General features: G+C 46.7%; 2 protein-coding genes across 2 annotated transcripts in view; both read left to right on the forward strand.

Annotated features, from left to right (window-relative positions):
- Window positions 1–8072, forward strand: part of LOC104410406 (merlin-like) — a 19599-nt gene extending 11527 nt beyond the window's left edge. Inside the window, exons 10-18 of the mRNA XM_010020554.1 lie at window positions 1360–1434; window positions 2185–2298; window positions 2734–2856; window positions 3440–3657; window positions 4541–4643; window positions 5360–5487; window positions 6051–6201; window positions 6868–7077; window positions 8037–8072. Coding sequence (XP_010018856.1) covers window positions 1360–1434; window positions 2185–2298; window positions 2734–2856; window positions 3440–3657; window positions 4541–4643; window positions 5360–5487; window positions 6051–6201; window positions 6868–7077; window positions 8037–8072 — 1158 coding nt within the window. The remainder of the gene's footprint in view (window positions 1–1359; window positions 1435–2184; window positions 2299–2733; window positions 2857–3439; window positions 3658–4540; window positions 4644–5359; window positions 5488–6050; window positions 6202–6867; window positions 7078–8036) is intronic.
- Window positions 8073–20652: 12580 nt separating this feature from the next.
- LOC104410407 (C-C motif chemokine 3-like) lies at window positions 20653–21301 on the forward strand. Its single transcript, XM_010020555.1, has 3 exons — window positions 20653–20728; window positions 20978–21086; window positions 21211–21301. The coding sequence occupies exons 1-3, from the start codon at window positions 20656–20658 to the stop codon at window positions 21299–21301; spliced, it is 273 nt and encodes a 90-aa protein (XP_010018857.1). The 5' UTR covers window positions 20653–20655.
- Window positions 21302–22164: the final 863 nt, after the last annotated feature.

The following is a 22164-nucleotide window of genomic DNA, read 5'->3' on the forward strand; positions in this document are numbered from 1 at the left end:
AAATTTAGTGCTATTTTCACATGCAGAAGCTGTCCTTGTAGATGTGGTTTTTGAAGCACAGTGGCAACAGGAGACATGCAGGGAGATACATGTTTTCCTGCCTGAATTCTGTCAAATTCTCAGTGAATGATTTCAGTCTTCAGCACAACCCTACCATTGCAATTCCACTGTAATTTCAGAGCCCATCTTTTACTGGTAGGAAGTACTGTGGGGAGTGGGTGAAATTGAGTCTCATTACAAATCATGTGGTTACATGGAAGGCTATAATCAGAAAAACAAAGCCAGGAAACCTACATTGGTACTGGAATTCATCAGCCAAAGGACAGCACAGCCTGTTCCATTTTCTGCAGGCCTTTTGAAAAACAATGAGGATGAGGTTTGCTGTCAGAAGTTAGACGTGCACGCATTAAATCAGGCAGGAGCTCTGCTTCTAAGAAGTGGGATCCATGCATGACATTAAACTTCCCCTCTGGGCTTTAAATGAGCTGCTTTAGCTCCCTATTGCTGGAAAATTGGGCAGCCCTACATTAAAGCTCCACTATATTCAGCGGCACATTCACAGCCCTGTTCCTCACGAGCCAACGTATTCAACCAGTTGTTACCTACGAGGTGAAACAAGCTGTAGGACCTTATGATCTTGGTGACTCAGCTGGCCTGAAATTATACACTGCATTGTAAATGACTTGTAGGAATAGAGTGCTAGCTAACCCATGAGTCACAGCAAACAGGATCTTTGTATTTGTTGTGCACCCAAACTGAGCACATGATAGGAAGTGAAACAGCGGGTACCAACCTGGCAGCATGAAAGCTCTTCATGTCCTCTGGAAACAGCTTGGGACATAGGACTGAAATGTGAGGAAGCAGGAACTCCAGGACTGTTGTGGTCAGAAGTTGTCCTTCAGGCCTTGACACATTTGTTTACAGCTGCAGTGATTGGTATTCAGGGATGTTTGATCTCTCCCTGGCTTTGAAGTATATGACTGTTTCTGGAGATTAATGTATTCTGCTTTCCTGATAACCTGTGCTTGTTCCAGTGTTCCCAGTACAGTGTGCAAGTGTGCAGGTGGGATGGATTATGAAAACCACCATCCAAACTGGCACCAGGGTGGGTCTGTGGGAGGCTTTATCTTCCAACATAGCCTGCTACAGGAGCAGATGAGGAACCTGGGTAACAGCAGCCCAGGTTCTGATTCTTTTGAGCAAAAACATTTCTGCGTTACTCTCTCCACACTTGTGCCATAAATCACTGCTTCCCTGGAGAGAAGTGGAGATGGGCTAAAGTTTGCTTTGGTATTAATAGTTTCAGCTTTGTTTTTCCTCCTTCTCACTGTGTTTTCTTTTTTTCCTTTGCCTGTATAGTTAACTATTAAACCTCTTGATAAAAAGGCAGAAGTCTTTAAGTTCTTTTCCTCTCAACTCAAAGTAAACAAATTGGTAAGTTTCCTGCTTTCCTTCTTTAAATCTGAGTCTGGTGATAGTGACTGATATCTGAGTGAGGAATAGTGTTTGTAAAATCTATTGAGCTTCAGCATGTGTTTTCCCGAGGATTGTTCTGTCTAGGAAGTCAGGGTGCATATGTTTGTCTTCTCTGGCAAGGGGAAATGATGGGTGGAAAGCAAGATGTGGAGGAATGCCCAAATCACAAAAGGAAATCCAGATACTGGAAGCAGAGAGTGTAGCATATGGAAAGGTGCAAAGCCACTGCAGCATCTGCCTATCTGGCTGCTGTAGGTTCTTAATCAGCTACTGCTTCTCCTTTTCTGGGAGAAGCAACAAGGAAGGGACCTAATCAACTGGCTAATTGCATCATCACTGATTGCTTCCTAACACAACCACAGGGACTGGGGCACTTCTCAGTGAGCTTGTGGAGGGGCCATTGCAGGTGACTATTCCCACAGCTATATCTTTTGTACTCATGGCCTAGATCTATTGCCTGTTCATGTTCAAGAAATGGAAGAGGGACAGAAGGAATCCCTTCTCCTGTTATGAACTTTTCTGAGCTATGATGTACCTGGGAATGCTGGCCTTGGGTGCTGATTTGCCTGGAAGGGAAGCAACTGCCAGCACTAGTGCTGAAGTCAGAATAGTGAGCTTCTGTCCTGTGAGGCCAATGTAGGGCTCTTCATATCTCTGGCTGGGGCACAAGTACATCAAAATCACATTTGCTTTGCTTTTCCTATTCAGATTTTGCAGTTGTGCATTGGAAACCATGACCTATTTATGAGGAGAAGAAAAGTGGACTCAATAGAGATCCAGCAAATGAAAGCACAAGCCAGGGAAGAAAAAGCTAGAAAAAAGGTAGATTCTTTGTCCTTCTCTGTTGTTGAAAATACTGATTATTATTCCAGCTGGTGCCCTTGCTGTCCATGCACTGCATCAGTATGTGTGGGAGGTGAGAAAGTGCAGCAGGATTGGATGTGGAACAGCTCTGGTGTGTATACAGCATCTGAGGATGTGATGTTTGTGAAACTGAATCGGTGATCGCAAAGATTTGGGGTATGTAACAGATTGATCCAAGTGCTCTTCCAGAGGTCTGAAATAACCAGTGTTACCTGTTAGAGGAGTTCAGTGCTGCAAAGTGCAGACAGCTTCAGCACTGCATCTCTGGTGAGTATCAGTCCACCAGCTAGAGAGCAGCCCGTTCTTCATTAGATTCATTTGCTGTGCTGCCTCAGGCCAGGATGAGATTCTGCTGTGAACCCACAAACGTGGTATTGCTCATTTTGTTTCCAGATGGAGAATCAAAGGCTGGCCAGGGAGAAGCAGCTCCGAGAAGAAGCTGAACGAGCCAAAGAAGAGCTGGAAAGGCGTCTTTTCCAGCTGGAAGACGAAGCCAGGCAGGCCAATGAGGCCCTGGTGAGTAGCACATTACTCTGAATATTCTCATGCTTGACAGCCTTTCTTGGTTTAGGAGCTTTTCTTCTTATGGCTCCTGTGAGACACCAGGAATTATGGCTCAGACAGTGCTGGAGAGTTTCTGACCACTGGTGGAGAGGGCATGCTGGAATTCCTGGGAAAACTTGGTCTGCCATAATCTCCATTTGCTGTGAGCCATTTGCTCCCTGTATTTGGTTCAGAGTGCTTTCTTCATGCAAAGAGGGAAGAAAGGAAGCAACCTTGGAGCTGAAATTGGGAGAAAGGGGCATGGTGCACTAACAACTGAAGGGGCCAACTTCAATTTTTGGTTGATGTCTTTGTCCAGCTCCAAGCAAATGTGTCTCCTTGCTTTGTAGAGGTGAGCAGCAGGAAGGAAGTTAGGCAATTCTGGATGAGAGGAGGAACACCAGACCCCATATTTATATTGACTATGCTTTTTTATTCTAAGGAATAATATTTTTATCACTTGATCTTTTGGGAAGAGATGTCCTCTTCTGGCTGTTGGCAGGGGTGGTTTTGTAGATGCTAGACAGGGTGACTAAGAAGAATTGTTTCTTCTTAGCTCCGATCCCAGGAAGCAGCAGAGTTGCTGGCTGAGAAAGCTCAGATTGCAGAAGAAGAGGCAAAATTGCTGGCCCAGAATGCTGCAGAAGCTGAGCAAGAGCGACAGAGGCTGGAGATCACAGCTCTGAAAACCAAAGAGGAGAAACGCCTGATGGAGCAAAAGATGCGGGAGGCAGAGCTGATAGCAGTGAAGCTGGTGAAGGAGTCTGACCGGAGGTTAGATTTGCTTGGGTGAGGTTGTGTGGCTCTGCAGGGATGCCTGGGTGGAGAATGTGCTGCTTTCCTCAGCAAAGCCTGGGAGGAAGAGTGACTAAGCCTTCAGAGTGACTAAGCCTTCCTGCATCTTGTTTGTTTCACCTGGTACAGGGTGGTTGTGATGCAGGTCAGAAAGTTTCCAGAGGATCAGGTGCAAGGCTTTAGAGATGGTTAGTATTAAAGATCCAGAATGCAGAAACATTTGCTATGTACTGTTACCAAAAGAGCACTGGTTAGCTAGCTATCTACATTGACCAGTTTGTATACCCTGTGAGTTGGGAGGCTGTTCTCATTTATTAGTACCAAGTGGTGGTCTTTTGTATCCCTTTTAGATGTCTGAGAACTCTAAATCAGGTATACTCCTGTGGAACAAAACCCACTCTGTGTCTGCATGTTCCATATGATGCCTGAAGATGCAGAGCAGACTACTGTTGACAGAGGATGTTTAACTTGCTATTAAGGGCCTTCTGCTTGATTTTAGGATACTGTCAAAAAGCTTGCCAAAATAAAGAGCAGATTATGTTGCACCTCTCCCCACCTTGGGAAGGATCTCTGACAGCCTGGAGCATCTGTATCAGCAGGTCATAACTGAGCCCATGGAATCAGGAGTAGGAAAAACATGTTCGTTCAGCCAGTTTGAGCAGGATTGTCTTTGAAAGCAATCCTGCTGTGTCCACTTAGTTCTCCATCTGAGCAACCCACCTCAAGTATCTTTGGGTAAAGGAGTAACTCATAGTAATGAATCTTGTTCTCTGGAAGCTAGTGAGGTGCATAGCTCTGAAATACATGTTTTGCTTTATACTGGAAATCATCAACCATTCATGTCAGGATATTTGCCTTACAGAGCCAAGGAAGCAGAGCATCTGAAACAAGATCTACATGAAGCCAGAGAGGCTGAACGGAAAGCAAAGCAGAAACTCTTAGACATAACCAGGCTTAATTATCCTGTAAGTTCCTGCTCTATTGGGCACCACTTCATCTATAGAGATAGTCAGTTGTTGATTGCATTTTTATAGCCCCCATCAAGCTGAGTAGTGGCATGTCTGCATCCAGCTGGGGGACAAACACCTATAGGAGCAGGTGGTGCTTAAACACAGTGTAGCTAGGATGGAAATCACATTTGTTCGGGGCAGTGAGTCAGGATGATAAGAAAGGCAAGACAAAAGTTAAAAGCAGGACTGGTGTTGGGACTTGGGAGCAGAGATTGTCTTGCCCAGTATTGACTTTGTGCCATCTCAGTTGGGCAATAGCTTGTGGAGGTTGTTGTTCTGAGCCAGCTGCATTGTCCTGGCATGTGCATAGCCCATGAGTGTCTTCAGGCAAAGCAGATGAAGCTGTCATCAGCAGAAGGTAGCTGTGTGCCCCAACTCCCTCCTCTGCTCCAGTGTTGCTGAGAATGGGTTTCCATTCTCTGCTGAAATACATAAGAACATTGCAGCCAGGATACTTTTCAGCCCTTGGATCTGTCTGTATGTTACGGACTTCAGCAGTTCATTTAGGGCCACTCAGATAGAGGAGAAAGGCTGCAGGAGCATCCGTGTGTCTTGGAATCCATGGGTAGCTTATGAAGAGGCTCAGCATGGCATTCTTGCAGAAACTGGGGATATAAACCCCAAATTGAACAGTCAGATTCCAGCGACAGTGCTTGTGTCACCTCTTTCAGCACATGGTCAAGTACCCGCAATACTCGCCAACTGACACCAGAGATGCCAACTTTGACAAAGGATCCATAAAGCTGGATTTGAAGGACATTGACCTCAAGAGACTATCCTTTGAGATAGAGAAAGAGAGGTATCGTTATGCTTATGGTGTGAATAAATGACTATGTTCATCATGGAAAGTACAGAAAGGAAGAAAAAGTAGTGTCTGAGAATCGCAGTTAATCCTTTTAACATCTCAGGATGGCCTCTGAGTTGTACATATGTCTGGAGCCTTTTACTGAGCTGGTGTAGATTATGTCTGTGTAAGGCTAGCTATTTACACACAGAAAGTGTACTGGTGACATCAAGCTTATGGTTTCTGTCTTGGAGAGCCTTATGTTGGGGCAAACTTTGCTGGTTTAACAGCACGTTAGAGGACAGAAGTTTCCCTCTAGTGTTGAAGTATGGTATTGCTTTGATCTAATACGTGGAGAGGCTTTCCCTCTTTTGGTCTGGAAGGAAACGCCTGGTAAAAGGTTAGTAAGTGTGTGAATGCTGAAGGGTGGAAGTGAATCCCCTTCTCACTGGGTCATGGGGCTGCCTATCAAAACCCCAAAATTAAACTAAGAACTTCCTCTGTCCTCCTTCCACACACACCAGTTCTTGAGCTATGTCGTGCCAATAAGCTTTTTGTCTCCAACATGTGGACTGCAGGCTAGACTACTTAGAAAAGAGCAGAAAATTTGAGGATCGACTGAAAGAGCTAAAATCCGAAATTCATGCTTTGAAACTAGAAGAAAAACAGTCTGGGCTTTACTCTCACTGGAATGAAGTCCTGGGATCTTTGGATCGCTCCTTTGGAAATGTATGTACCCAAATACCTGACACCTTTTCAGCATGAACCATTAAAGAGAATAACGTGTGTGCCAAATGTAGTTGCTGTATTTCAGCTCAAGGCACATGCTATAGTACCCTTGATAGTAAAATACTAAAAGTGTGAACACAGACAAGGAAAATTCATGTTAGAACATCCAAGAAGTTTTTCCTAGGCAGGATACCAGTACCATAAGCAAAAAAATACTTTATTTTACCAATTATGAAATCACAGTAAGGGCTTAAGGTCTTGGAGCAACCTAAATTGTTGTAACTTCATAACACATGTAAATGTGGTTCCTCATAGTTTGCATCACATTCTCATTCACGTGCTTTGTGGTTGCTGAAAGTCATGAGTCTTGGTGTGGGTTTTTTTCTCAAGGCAATGAGGAACTAAACCCAGATTTCTGTTGGAACTTTCTTGTTATTTATATAAACATTCTGGCCTCTTCCTGAACCGGTGCAAGAATAGAGCTGGTTTTGTCTTTCCAGGTTGTTCCACATGTAGCAAAAATGGCTCCAAGTCAATGGTTTTAGAGAGAGAATGGAGGCTTGGAGAAATCATGAGGGAAGATGGCCTTTATTTTCTGTCTATGTATCTGATGTTCTTTTGGGCTAAAGTAGAGAGGGCATTAAATTTCCATGTGCTCTTTTAAAGACCCCATCATGGATGAAAACCTTTGAAACTGGAGATTTGTTGGATATAAATCTTCGAAGACCTTTCCCTGCTTACTTGTTAAATACTACAAGCAGCTGGCCTTGTACCAACAAAATTCAGCACGCAGTGCCAGTGGAAAAGTCATCTTCTCAAGCGAATTCCTTGATTGCCAACAGTGTGGGCACAGGAACTAGAAAACAGATTATAAAGGTAATCAGATTTGTAAGTAAATTCCCAAACACTCACTGAAAGTGTAATGTTCAGAGAGGTCAATAACGCCTGGCTTTAGGGACCTGTTTTGTCACAGCCTCTCAAATGATGAGTCAATGCATGGCTGTTGCATGAGTTTGGAGACCCTGCACTGGTGTGTGCCATTTGGGACTGTTCATAACCTGAGGCCATCTGTTTTTTTGCATGATCTAAGCTGGAATGCAAAGCTGTAAGTGTTGGTAAATGAACCAGAAATACCCATATGGAGTAGGAAGATCTGTGTTAAATGTTATTTGTATCAGCCAGGCTTGGAAATGAGAATGTGCTCCTAGGTTCAGAGAGCTTAAAATATACTGTGCCTGTATCTCAGGTTTATTGGTATCTTAAAACAGGTAATCCCTCTTTTAAGGGGCAGGGAGTAAGATACCAATAGGTGCCTAGACTTCCTAAAGTTCGGTTCTCTTCCAATGTGTTTCCTGTCAAAGGGTCTTGAAGCACTAATGAGTGAGAACTGTAAGGATGTGCAGTCTTGAGCAGTGGGAAGGAAGTCAGCTTTCTCTTGGCAATGCTAATTGTGCAAGGTGTTTGGAATAAAGAAAGTTTAATGTATTTGCTGCTGTTTTATATTCACAAAACTGAGGGGGTTTAGCATTATTTAGAGGCTCTAGCGTGTAACATTCAAGACCTGAATCTTTAGGGTTGTGTGCTTAGAACTAGAAGGAACAGCTGAGAGCAGCAACAGATGAGGAAGCAGCTCTTTCTAATGCAAATAACAGAAGCAACTTTTTAAGACTAACCTATCCAAATAGCAGGGGTGCTTCTTTTAAGAAAGAAGAAAAAGGTATTGCAGGGCATCTTGCAAAAGGCTCCAGAGTTGGAGGTAAAGGACCAAAGGGAATTACTTTGTTTTAAGCAGGAGTCAGGATGAAACTAACTCTTCCTATTTGATTTGTCTGTAGGTTCAGCAGCATGACTCGGATGTGATCTACATTTGAAGCCTCTCATTTCCTTACCAGACTTGTAGGATGTTGTGGTCATCTTTTTTGGCTGCTGCAAATTGCACCTCTATGAGGACACTTGCACAGCTCTGTCTGCTGACAGGTAGCAGCTTAAAAGACATGGTACTATAGTTAGAGAGGTGCCATTCAGCTTTTAAGCAGGTAATGTAAGCTGGGAGCACTAAAACTGCCAGTGTAACATGGTGTCTTTGGGTCCAATGGTTAACATACAAACCCAGAGGAGTGTTGTTTACTACTTATGCACTTTGAAGAAACACTTTATACTTCACTAAACCTTCCTTCCCCGGGTGTTTTTATGCATTGACTTACCAGTGTGGTACTGTACTTAGGTAGAAAGGATGCTAGGCAGCAAGTGGCCAGGAGATGTTTGGGTTGAGAAGAGAATTATATGTGAACTTGGTATTTACCTACACAATAGACTAATTATGTTTTCAGTCAGGTCCATGGGACACGAGTCCCACAGAGCTGCTCAGCATGTTAGTGTCTGCCTGCCAAATACTTTCTTTTCCTCCCCAAACACTTCTTGGTTCGCTTAATTGATTTGCATTTCTCTGTGAGAAATCTCAGCTTTCAGTTCCAGATGTAGAAGTGGATGTCTTCAGATACCTCTCGTTCCTGGGGGAATCCTGTGTTTGGAATGCAAAGCTTCTCTTCTCTCTACAGTTTTCTGACTCCATCAAGCACTTTCTGTTGCTTTTGCTGCTCCAGCAAACTTTGCATACATTAACTTGTTTCCCAGTTCTGGGTAACACAGCTTGCAAATTAGGCAAAGACAAAAGATGCTCTTGGTGTCTGCTAAAGTTGGACTCATCTCTGATGGAGAGGTGCATGCAGCAAAATGTCTGCCTCATTAGTAAAACCTACTTGCATTTTCTGGTTTGGTGTGTGTTTAAGTGTCTGTTGCACCATAAATCTTCAGCCTGGGGAAGCAGACAGTATGCAGCTGTAGCTGAAGTAGTAGCACTGTTGAGCATGTGTTGTAAAAATGAATGTTAATGTTGTTAAATATCTTGTTCTAAAAGCTAAGATTAAAAAAAAATACATTCAATAAAAAGCTTCCATTTCCACTTGCTAGTAAGAGCTTCGGACTGAATGTTGTGTCAATATTACAACAACATTAACAAGGCAAGTTCCAAGAACAAACACACAAATTTCCCCTGTACACATCTGCAACAGCCTGAGAGCACAGTGGGGGATAGTATCTGTAGCCTGCTCTGTTCTCAGACTTTTACCAGTTGTGGCAGTTATGTGGCAGGATGCACATAACAGCCATCTGCAGTGGTGTCCTGTTGTCAGTTTTCTCAGCCCTGAGAGTAGTTGCTGCCTTTGGTTGGTGGGGTGTGGAGTGTGTTAATTCTCTTCACAGCTCTCTCTGATATGAGATGTTTGCAGACTGTTGTCTATTACATACATACCTTCAGATCAGTCTGGGAAAAGCCTTGTGTGTGAGATGGAGAAGCTGTCAGAGGTTTCAGGCTGAAGAGGCAGATACCATCAAGGTCCCAGAGTTGGGTAGGTGGCAGTGGCCAGAATTTGGAAAGTACTGAGATAGGAAATGGTCCTAGAGGAAAACAGTACAAACCAACTCTGAACATGGCATTCTTAGATTTGGGGTGGGGGAGGAGTGCTGGGATTTCCCTGGTTCGTGTTTCCCTTTTTGTGTGTGTGTCTTGCCACAGATAACTAAACTTGTACCCTCCTTCTGCCGTATGTGCTGGGCCTTCCTTTTGCTGTCGTATCTGAGCTGTGTCATGGTATAGGGCAGAGAGAAAGAGAACTGCTCCACAAGCAGGATGATTTATTTCCTTGGACTTGGTTCAGTGGTCACAATGAAAGAAAGGACAAGGTCACACTGTAAGCTTAAAAATTAAGCCTATGTGCACAAGCTGTTCTCAGCCTGCTGGCGCCCAGCTATTCTTGCTGTGCATTGCTCATGTGCAACACCATGTTCCTGCAGACTTGTATGCACGTTTGAAAAAGGAGCTGGTATCTGCTGGAAGAAGGCTTGCACAACCACAAGGTGAAGTCAGATGTACTGGGCTGTTGCTGGGAGGCGAAGAGAAGTGCCACCTGGGCAGTAGTTTGCTTAAAACCTGAAGAAATATTTGCAACAATTAAACTTTAATATATTAGTGCTTCTGATGCTCATACTCATTTGCAGAATTGACCACTTAAAACAGGCAGCTACAGATGTGCTGAGGTGGATGTGAGATTGTCTTTCAGTTGAACAAAGTGTAAGAAGCGTGAACCCTGGTTGCCCCTAGAGCAGGGAAGAGAACACAGATACCTTGTTCTAATCAGTAACTGCGAGATTTGTCACCCTAAAGAGCGAGATACTTACCTGATGATGCTGTTAGCATATTAGAACTTTCGAAGCCAAAGGTAGAGCTGAGTGTGGTGAAGAGCTGTGGACCAGCAGTCAGCAGATGGTGCTGCAATGCCGTTCTGCCGCACGGTTTAAACAACCTCCACAACAGCTCAGAAAGACCTGGCTTGGAAACCCTGCATTGCTCCTTGGGAATCTCTGCCAGTTTGTATGTTCCCACACTAGCCTGAACTTGCTCATATTCTCTTTCGGGAGTTTAAGCTGACATGATTTTTGATGGGGGATTCAAAACGTGCAAGTATTATGCTCTGAGAAGTGGTTACTGCACGAACAGCTTAATCCCATGGGAATGAGCTAGCTCCCCATATTACAACAAAAATCCTCTAATAGTTCTGACACGTCATTGTCACCATCAGACTGTGATAATGGCCAATGGCTGCTTGAGTGGATTTCATCCATGACTGCCAAAAGCATGTGGGACCCCACAGGTCCAGTGCTATGTGATATTTTCATTAATGCTATTTGAAACGAGCATAGGCTTGTTAAATTTGCAGAGCGTGGAAGAATTGTGGTGTGTAAGTCTAAAGAGGGTGGGAGAGGCCTGAGAACAGTCTGCAAGTGTCACTGCAAGGAGGAAAGAACAAATTCATCCTTTGTTTTCATGCTGGATAAGACACAGTGTTCTAGTCTCAAACTACAGCAAGAAATGGAAGAAAAAATACTGCAGCAGTGAGGAAGTGCTAATAGATCACCAGGAGAGCAAGGAAATCTGTTCCTGGAGTGACACAGTGAGTGTTGGTGACTCCCCTGCCCTATTTGCTGTGTTTCTTTGAAAACCCACTTGCTCTAACCTCAGGGAGCTCTCCCTGCCCTCATAAAAACTTTGCTCAGCAAGGTGCTCCTTATCTGAACTGTGGGAGTGAGCAGATGCTGCTTAGGCCTTAGGGGCAGCATGTCCTCTCCAGGATCTGTCTCTTAAAGACCAGGCAGTTAATATTCACCAAGCCTGGATCTGGCCCTGGAAGGTGGGCACCACAGTGCATGTGGCTCCTCCCTGCTCTTGGGCTGTTCCTTGCTGCACTGCTGCTGTTAAGGAGTCCAGTCACCAGCAGCATGATGAGTTCACGTCTTGCCTTCATGGACTGCTGTTGCAGAATTACCCACAAGCAAGCTTCTTCCTCTTCCTCCTTGCAAACAGGCTGTCATCCCTGCATCTTACTGTGTCATTACCTCACCTCTCTCTAGCCTCATGTGCTCTGAGCCAGCAAGGTCTGCTGTTGTCTCTTGTGCTCAAGATACTTGTTCTCTGTTGCTGGAGGCAGCTGCCAGCTTCTTGTGTCCTTCCCAGAGCATCCCTGGCACTTGTGCTCAAACCTTGGGTGAGGCACGGATACATGTGCTCCCAGCCTGCTGCTCATGGTGATGGAACACAGTCCTAGTATGGAGATAGCTTTGATGATAAATCCTTGGTGGCAAAAATCACAGGTCAAACTGTTTTTACACAGCTCTATGGGCAAAAGACAGACCCAGGTGCAAGACTCAGCTCTGGACTGTTATTTCTGGTTCTCTGCACTCTTTGAACTCCTTTCCACCTTCCTGCAAGGCATTTTCAGGGCTAGTAGGGTCAGTTTTGTGGAGGGGCTGTGGGCACACAGGGGAGCCCACCCTTGGGACTGCACTGAGGCATTTAGACCAGGGTCTAAGCACTTTGAATCAGGAGTGATACCTCTCCTGGGAGGAGAAGGCTTTGTCATGCGTGGAGTCTGCAGGAAGGAGCCATCTCTTAAAAGGATAGTAAAGGGCTAATTAATGGTTGCCATTAGTCCAGGCTTGGTCTTAAAAGCAAAGCCAAGATGTAGCAGCTTGTTACCTGCTGGGCATAAACCTCTGTGGTCTCACTGGAGAATTCACAGAAGGAAAAATCAGCCCCCTTCAGCTGGAAAGTGGAAGAGTGTCCAAAGAGACAGCTTTGTGCCTGGGCCATGGGAATGTGGGGATGCTGGGGCTCAAAGATTGGGAAGAGGGGGGAATAGAATTGAGAGGCCTGGAGGGACCCTTCAAAATCCTGCTTAGAGCGTGATACCTCTTCGTCAGGGACTGTAGCGGTAGGACAAGGGGTGATGGATTCGAACTGAAACAGGGGAAGTTCAGGTTGGATCTAAGGAAGAAATTCTTTACTATGAGGGTGCTGAGGCACTGGAATGGGTTGCCCAAAGAAGTGGTAAATGCTCCATCCCTGGCAGTGTTCAAGGCCAGGTTGGACAGAGCCTGGGGTGACACTATCTAATGTGAGGTGTCCCTGCCCATGGCAGAGGGTTGGAACTAGATGATCTTAAGTTCCTTTTCAACTCCAACTATTCTATGATTCAGTCCTATGGCCTGTAGTTGACAGGGCCAATGGGAAAGGGATACAAGCTGATCCCAGAAATAGACTGGTGCCAGTAAATTCGGAAGGAAGATTCTAGAGAAAGAGGAAGTTAATAGAAAAAGCCTGAAAACTTAAAATAGTGTTATAAAAATCTTTTGACTCAGCAGAGGCAGCCCAGGAAGTGGTGATCAGAGCCCAGTATGCAGAGGAAACTGAAACAAGAAATGGAAACCCATGATGATCCCAAAGGAGATTGGAAATGCTTAGGTACTGCACTGGAGGTGACCGTGTTCCTGGGATGTGGCACCAAGGACAGTCGTGAGTGTCCAAAAGGATACTCAAGGAAATTTGTACAAAGTGCAATTACTCAGTGATTTCAGATGGAATAGCTGAGCTGAGCAGGCTGAGGGGTTTCAGAGTGAAGCAGTTAATCATGTACCAAACCCCACAACTGCTGAAATCACCTCCAGTCCTGGAGGGGAACAAGTGCATCTAGCAACGTCCTGGGAATAAGAGAGCAGGCAGCTGCTATCCAGCCAGGCTGAAGGTGTTTGTCCAGCCTCGTAGAACATTTGATTCCAAACAACAGTGTGGTTAGTGACACCTTTTAAAATAGACTAAAATGCCTCTGTGAATTGGTTCTTGTAAAGACAAACCAGTTCAAATTCAGAAGGAAGCTCACACCTCTAATCTGAGTTCTCAAACATGCTGTTTGCACAGTAGGACTGAGACTCATCTGAGTGATGGTTGTTTTTTTTATCTGCCCTGCTTGGGTCAGAAACCTGCATGAGAAACTTAACTCCTTTCATGTGGAAAGTAATTTCTCATTTTATTTGTATTCCCAGCCAGTTTCTATCCATATGTCCTTACACCAGCAGTGTCTGCTCTTTTCCATCCTTGGTGTTGGCCCCGTTACTTCCACACAGATCAGTCCCTCATTTTCCTAATCCCTCAATCCAAACTCTGCATTTGACTCTTCTCATGTTGTGTAACACCAAGGTCTTGTCACAGTCTTGTGATTTGTAGCATGGGTCTTTCCCTGCCCCAGACATTTCCAGCTGACAGCCTCCCAAACTGGAACGGCTGCTCCTGTTACCACTTGTCCCCAGCAATGATAGCAGCATGATAGCACAGTCTGCACTGCTGCATCAAATCCCTCCTCCATTACTCCAGTCCTCAAGGTCATTATAATTTTTCTGTGATATCCTGGCCTCTTCTAGGTTGATGATAGCATCTCATTTTGCCTCATCAGCAAATTTCCTTTGCATTCTCTTGCTTCTTGTGCCAAGATCATTAATGCAAATGTTAAGCAGAATAGTTTTTGAGGCAGGAACTCAAGGAACTGTACTGATAAAACCCCTTCAGTTTAACACACCTCCTTTCAGCTGAAGCAATTACCATGCCCCTTTCAGGCAGCTCTTTACCCACTTTACATTTCATATGCCAGGTACATCTTCACATCTTCTCTATCTTAGCTAATAATTTACTATGTGGCACCATTTCAAATGTCTTACTGAAGCCCAGACGAGTGAGAACTATTGCATTTCCTTCATTGCAAATATCTGTGAACTTATGAAAGGAAGCTATTAGGTTTGTGTTAGTGTGTGTCAGGACCAATACTATGTGATGTACTGCGAATATGTTCTATCTTGTGTGATGCCTGAAGATCAGGAGAGGGGAGATCAGTGGGAGGCATGTCTCTGCAAAATATGAGATTATTTACATCAATCAGGGTTGGAGAAGACAGGGGCTTAACAGAGTTAGTTGATGGAGGAACATGCTAGCAGATGATATTCCTTCAGGAGTAATGTGAAATACCCATTTCTGTTTCTAAGGTCAAAGAAACTGCAGCTACTTGGGGTAGAAAAAGACCTGTGGTAATGTTTCTGAGTTTATGGCCACATTTTAAAGATTCTTGGGTCCTGAGTATTTTGCCTATGTGATTAGAAGTCTCTGTCCCATCCCTCTTTAATCACATTCGGGGCCCCCAGTGTCATTTTCTATAGAAAATGAGACTTACCTTATTTTCTAGAGTTGATCTTCGGTGCTGCAAGGATTAAGCAGAATATTGGAGTGCTGAAGGATGGACTGGAAACTAATTCTCCAAATGCCAAAATGTTGTTGTAGAAACCATCAGGATGATATCAAATGCCACAATCAGCTCTGCTAATTCTGAGTCAGGAGTGGATAGAGCTGGCACAGAAGGCTTCGAGTGAGATGATGAAAGCATTTAGTGATGTGGAGATGAAAGATTGATAAGAGTGGGGCAAATAGATGAAGGGAACTTAAAAATACACATTCAATATTGATTGTTTACCCTTTCATGCAGAAGAAGAAAGGGACATCTCCATTTAAAGAGAGAAATATTCATAGAGAGCAATATTTTGTCACAAGGCATAGTCAACATGTGAAACTCTCTGCCAGAAGGCCTCATCAAGGGCAAAAAGTGGAGAAGAAAGAAGCAATTCCTATGAGATAACCCCAGATATGTAAGTTTAGATAATTATTTTTAGCCTGTTTTCATGGTAATAGGGCTTATGCAATCTGCTGTCTGGGTGCAGGAGGTGATGATAGTTGGTGTCTGCAAACTCAAAACTGAAATCACTTCTTGCAGTCACACAACATCTTTTTGAAGCCCCATCAGTGTGTTCACATGGGCAGGCACAGATCTCTGCAGGGGCAGTAGCTGAGAGCCACTGGCCTCTACCAAAGTGCACAGATGGGCTGTAGGTCAGTACCTCTGGGACATGAGTCTGTGTGCTCTTGCAAAACCAAACCCAGCCCTGGTGAGGATTAGCCTCAGGTTTTCCTCCACTTGAGCACTGGGGTGGGGTTAAGCACTGTGTGGGAGCAGAGGGGAGGCTGTGGGTGCTGTCTGGGGGGAGCTAGGGCAGAACGAAGCTGGGTTCACAGTGTGGCAAGAAGGTGCCGGTGGGCTTCAAGTGAGCTTCTAACCTCCGTGTTTCACTGTGCCTTGAGCTCTGAATCCTGCTCAGCTCACACAGCATTTCTCTTCCCTGGTTTTCTTCACAAAAACCAGAAAACCTTGCCAGAAGGAGCAAGGGGTGCTGAGGGTGGGGACTTGGAGTTGATATGGGGAGTCTGGGAGAAGGTGAGAGAAGCAGAGGCTGCAGCCATCTCTGGGTGAAATACATCCCCTGGGCTGGTCTCTAAGCTCTCAGGTAGAGAGCTGAGTGTCCCTGAGGTTTGGTAGGGCTGTGCTGGGTGGCTGCAGGACCTGCAGTGTCAAGTTGCCCTCCTTTTGTTGGGCTTCACTAATTCCCTGATGTTTTTCTGTAACCTCTTGCTTGGGGAGAGATTCTTTTCCACACAATGGTTTGGGTTGGAAGGAAGGGACCTTAAAAATCATCTAGTCTTGCTCTTGCCACTCTCTTTCCTTTCAGTCTAGGGTAGAACTCAAGCTAGGAAGAGAAGAGCTCTATCTTTGGTCCAGGACCATAGAAGAATCCCTGCCCTGGATTGTGGGTCTTTGTGCAGGGCATAGCACCGGATCCTCCAAAGGGAAAGGGACATTCAGGGATTTCAATAAACAACTGTCAGAAGGGACTGGTTTAGGAATTCCACTTTGGTTTAGGAAATCCACTTTGAGTGCTGAGTTACTCTCATAAAACAAGGGTCAGTGACAGCTCACTGCAGGGTGAGGCTGATGGCTGATCTGTGCTTTCCTTGCAACTTTTAGCCACGGGATCCCTTTGCATAATTTTTATCAATGGTGAGTGTTACTTCCCAGACTGAGGTTGCATAATGCCATGTGGTTTTCTCTACCCTTGCCTGGGACTCTGGTGTTGGCAGCTTCTTTCAATTCTTTCTGCCTGTGGTTTCCTTCCTGCTGGTGCATGTTGAAGGCAGAAGGGCTGCTGTGATGCTTTTAGTGCTGCAAAGCGCAGGGCTGCACGTGTCTGGCAGCCTCTCCTGAAGAGGTGCAGAGAACAGCCCTCTGCCACCTAGCAGGGGTTTATCCTCAGGGTGAACCCTCTGCAGAGCTGGGGGAGGCTTTCCTAAGGGTGGCTGCAGACTGAGGCAGTTGTCTCAGCTTCCCTTAGGCTTGGGGGCCAGAAGCGATGCTGTCCCCTTCCAGTGACTGAAATTGGCCTTCGTCTTCTGCTCTGGTCTAGATGAATCTTATGACATTGGCTGGCTGCCCTGTCTGGACATGGGACTTTCTTGCTGCTCTCTTCTCACTCTTGTATCACTTATTTCTTGAAATGAGAGGCCCTAAGAGGCAAGTTCCTCTCCCCAGAACTGAGCAAATCTGGGTGTCTGACCACACACTGTCCATGTGTTTCTGGCTGCGCTCTCAGTGCAGCCCTTCACATGTTACCATGCCTTGACTTGTCCTCTGCCTTGCCAGCAGGTCAGTGATCACTCTGCTCTTTTAATCATGCTCACAACCCCTGGGGGTTATATGGTTTTTAGACTTTAATTCCCTCATCTTACGGAGCCACATGCAAGGCAGTGCCAAAAGCATCTGACAATGCAAATCTAGTGCCCTGTTGGCTCATCACTGGCTTTCTGGTACCTCTCCCACTCCATGTGAGTTTGCCCTGCTAATCACCAGTGATTCAGAGATGGCCACAGCCTGGCTTGGGAGGAAGTTAGGGGAATCTTTTGGGTCTTTATGCTTGGCTGTCCCTGCCTTATCTACCCCTTCCTTACTTAGTTGTTCTTTTCCCTTTTCTCACCCGTGTGCACACTTCAGTGTGTTGAATACTTGACCATAACCTCTTGTTTTGTTTATTCAAAGACAAGCCAAAAAGAGTTGACATCTTTGACTACTTGCTCCCCTTCCTAACTAATGGGCTTTTACTTTCTTCTGTTTTTCAAAGCTGGGTTTCTGGCTTCCTGTGTTTCCTCCTCTCCTGTGGTTCTCTGCTGGATTAGAAAGTTATCTCCTTACATAGGTCTTCCATGGTAGGAGAAATAAGAACCGTAAGTCATTTCTTCACTCTCCCTTTACATCAGTTCCTGGTATTTAATTCCTTAAACACACTCAAATGCAAACTGTCTACTTTTGCTGAACTGCAATTGTGTAGAATTTGTTGAAATATCCCGGATTCCACTTAGAATGGAAAGTATTTCATCAGCATCTAGTAAGAAGTGCCATCCGGCTCTCCTCTAAAGGGAGAACTGAAAGCTTGACCAACCACTTCTGTGCTAAAGAGGAAATATTTCCATCATTTCCATCAGAAATAATCTGTGCAATTGTGAGGTTTTGTGTGTGGTTCCTACCGGATGACAGATTTTCCTCTGGCAACTGCTAAAGCCAATGCCCACAGGTCATCACGCTTCTACTTGTGGCTGCAGTGATCTCAGGGTGGGAGATATGCCTTTTACCACCATCCTGGCATTTGTTGTTTCCCGTTGCTACTCTCTTGCCTATCCCATCCCAGCCCTTTCCTCTCTGCTTGGGCAGGCAAAGGGGCTCCCGCCAAGCCAGCATTGCCCACTGCCATAGCTCATCCCTGGCTGTGACCCTGTGACTCGGTTCTCCTGTCCAAACCCAGCTCAACCCTGGCTCAGGGCTGCTCTCCCCAGTAGTATCACACCCTGGGGTTCAGGTAGCTCAGCACCTTGTTCCCACAGTGGACTCAGAGAGCAGTTGCTGGTTGCCTTCATTATAACAGCCTGTTGAGTGCTGATCTCCTCCCTCACACTTCTCCTTGTCAAACAAAGCAAAGCTGGCTCTGGTGAGTGCAGGATTGATGCCAGAATGGAGGGGTTGGAGGGCAGAGGTCTGGGGCAGGTCTCTGTGGGAGACACAGAGAGGTTCATAAAACCACACAAAAGGCTTCTGCTGGCTCACCCCTGAACTTGGGATTCCGCTGCACGTGGGGGACACTTTGAGGTTCAGAGAAACCTGTTGGTGGCTCTGCAATGGCATTAAACCAGAAAAACTCATGCAAATCTTCAGTCTTCTGAGAAACTGAGCCTTTTCCTTCTGCTTTTGTGTATCCAGAGACATTTGACAAGCAGACACATTTACAGCAGGTACTACCTCTCCTGCAAGCCTTTCTCAAATGCCCTAGATGAAGACCCAGGTCACCAAAGGATTTATTCATTTGTAGCCCTAGGTACAGAGTGGCTTAAGCAGAAATAGCTGAAACATGGTCAGTTGGAGAAGAGAGCTGGAGGGGCTGTTTCTGCTCATACCACTGCCCAGCACATCAGCGCTGCCTATCTCCTCCTGAAGGTCTCCAGGGAGATGATTTACCCCCGGTCTCATATCTGTGTCATCTTTCCTAAAAGAAACAATCATGATTTGGCAAAAACCTAATCCTACACCTCCTCTCAAACAAGAGGTGCTCAGAGGGATGCATCCTTCAGACAGAGACCCTTTGGCAGGGGGAGGTTAATCCCTGTGCGTGAACAGGGAGCATTGCCCCTGCCATGGGGTGAGGATGAGAGGATGGGTACAGCTATTGCTCAGCATCTCCATGAGTTAGACTTCTCCCTTGAATCAGGGAATTAGTCATGCCCGAGCAAGAGTCAGGAGGCAGAGGTTTGCCTGTGGGCTGGGTAGCAAATCCTTTGTGGCACCACAGAGCAGCATCAGGGCAAAGCCAGGAAAAGGGTCAAAAAAGGAGGAAGGAACAAGTTCAGCAGCTCTTTCTGGATGTGCAACAGTGGGGTGTTTGGGAATTACCCTCTGGGGTTGCAACTGATGCCCCTTTTTGTCATGCTACGATCTCCTGGAGGTTTCATCTGCAAGGCTGCAATAAGCTCATCTCAGAGGGCACCACCAGAATCCTCTCCTCCAGCTCCTGCTTTTAACTCCCTATCTCCTGACACATGTGTATTTGCCTTCTGGGGGGCTAAGCCAGTAGAGAGAGCTTAAATTGGATGAAATTCTCCTGCTTGGGAGGAAGTGGGCAGGCAGTAATTGCAGTAACTTGACTGTCAGGAGGTTGCAGACTGCAGCCCAAAACTGAGATTCTTAGGGAGGTGTCAATCCTCTATTCACTCTGAGGACAGAGAGGGTAGCAGGCTGCAGCCCTGGGGCAAGGCAAGAGTCCAGTCTCTACAGGTCATCTGGTTCTCCATGTCTCTGCAGCCTCTCCAGCATGGGGATAAAGCTTTTGACCATATTGTCAGCAAAAAGGGGATAAATGTGAGGGCACCCTCCCAGCCCCCCATGACTTCTAGCTCAACACAACCTCGGTCCTACATGATCTTTCCTTGCCTATGTGTCCAACCAAGAATGAGGGCTATCAGGGGACATAAATGTATGTGCAATGCATCGTTATGGAGGTAACTCTTGTATCCCTGCTGTGACCAGTGGAGCAGGGTGAGAAGGGCTATTTGTGCCAAAACTGGGAGTTTTCTCCTGGCAGTGGTTTTCTGCCAGCAACAGCAGCAGAGCCTGGGGGTGTCCATCCACAGAGCAGCTCCTCAGCCCCCCAACACAGTGATGCTGCAGAGCACATCCCTGCCCGGAGCTTGCTGGTGTTGCTTCACAGCTGCCTGCTTGGGATTGCCATTGGGGCTCTGGCCATGGAGCTTTGTGCCCCAGCCTGGCTCATGGCTTGTGGGATCCTTGCAGCAGTGGTGGGGTTGGTGGTGTGGGGGTTTGGGCTGCCTATGGGACACCCAAATAGAATCTGAAAGTCGCAGCCCATGGCCAGTGCTTCCCTTTCTGTGGTTTCCTTCTCCAGCTCAGCAAATCTGGGTGCTCTGACATAATTTCCCTGGTATGATGGACTCATTTTCTTTCCTTGAAACCCTGTGCCCACCCCGCGGCTGGGGATAAAAGGAGGGCATGGCCACAGGGCCGAGCACTGCGCAGAGGAGAGCCCTGCAGACCCCAGCTCCAGCCCTGCTCACAGATCCCTCAGCCTCGCAGCACCATGAAGGTCTCCGCAGCCGCTCTGGTTGCTCTCCTCCTCGTGGCCGCCTGCTCCCCATCTGATGCCCATCTCGGTGAGTCCCACATCGCTGCATCCTCCCCGGAGCTCAACTGTGCTATTGCTCCATAGGAGCTGCTGGGGCAGAGAGCGAGCTCCATCCCCATCGGCAGGGGGAGGGCTGGGAGCAGGAGGCCAATGGTGGGACTCAGGCTTGATGGACATGATAGGACACAAGAGGGGACATGGGAGATGGCAAATCCCCCGGGAGCCCTTGTGCCGTAGCCTGGGCTCTCACCAGGGCTGTCTGCCTCTGCCCTCACAGACGGCGTCCCCACCACGTGCTGCTTCAGCTACCACGACCGCCCCATCCCACGACGCCTCATCACCTCTGCCTATGTCACCAGCAGCAGCTGCAGCCAGCCAGGAGTGATGTGAGTATCACTGGGGGCTCAGGGGGCAATGGCTGGGGCAAAGGGACAGGGACGTGGCCGGGGACCCACTGCAGGCACCCCACTGCCCCGGCTGCGCGCCCTAACACGGGATTTGTCCTGGCAGCATGGTCACCAAGAAGAAGGAGCTGTGCACAGACCCCCGGGCACCCTGGGTGCAGACACATCTGAAGCACTTCCAGACCCTGAAGAACTGATCCTTCCCCACTGCCACCCGTGATGCCCCTGGAGCTTCCCCAGCGGGCTTGGCTTCCAGCCCCAGGCACTCAAGAGAGCACTTGAACTGCAGCCTTCTTCAACGGGAAAGCTTATTCTATTTAACTTATTTAAGTTAAACAAAGTATTTTTTGCTAAGAAAAGGGAAAAAATACCCCCAAAATAAAATATATAAAAGTAATAATTTAAACTGAAAATAATTTAAACCATATCAATGTGCTTGTTCATGAAGAGTCAGGAGTTTTGATGCCTAAATAAAGTGTTTGTGTTATCAACCCTTCTTGCGTGTGTCTGAAGTCCCTGCTGGAGCCCCAGCACAAGAGACAAGACCCATGGTGACACCACTGCCCTCCACACATTCTGGGTTCACTGCTCTCTCCTGAACAGAGCATCTCCCAGTGCTTCCCCCTCCCGAGCCTGGGTTCAGCTCCGGTGCCACCCATGGGGTGACACCAGCATCTCAACTGGATGACCAAGGCCAGCTCCTGTTTGGGAAACAGCCTGGCATCCCCTGTGGTGCCAGGAGGAGGTTGGGGCCACCACAGCTGCTTTTGCCTTGCAGAGCTCAGGCACAACCAGCAAACCCACATGTGAAGCTCCAAGTTTTATTAGAGAGAATCTGGACATCTCTAGGGCAGGGGCTGGGGGGGCGGGTGGATGTCGGGGTGTCCTGCAGGGATCCCGGCCTCTTCGTCCCCAGGTGAGGTGGCAGGAGCTGGGACACTGTGCGAGGGTCCCTGTGCCAGTGGGTCCAGCTCCTGGGCTGGCTGCAAGGTGGGCACTGTGAGGGGCAGGGGGATGATGAGCACAGCCAGCCCGTGCCACACTCCCTCCCTCCATCCCC

This window comes from Nestor notabilis, unplaced genomic scaffold, assembly GCF_000696875.1.
Source record: "Nestor notabilis isolate BGI_N333 unplaced genomic scaffold, ASM69687v1 scaffold18058, whole genome shotgun sequence".
NCBI classification, from domain to species: domain Eukaryota; kingdom Metazoa; phylum Chordata; class Aves; order Psittaciformes; family Psittacidae; genus Nestor; species Nestor notabilis.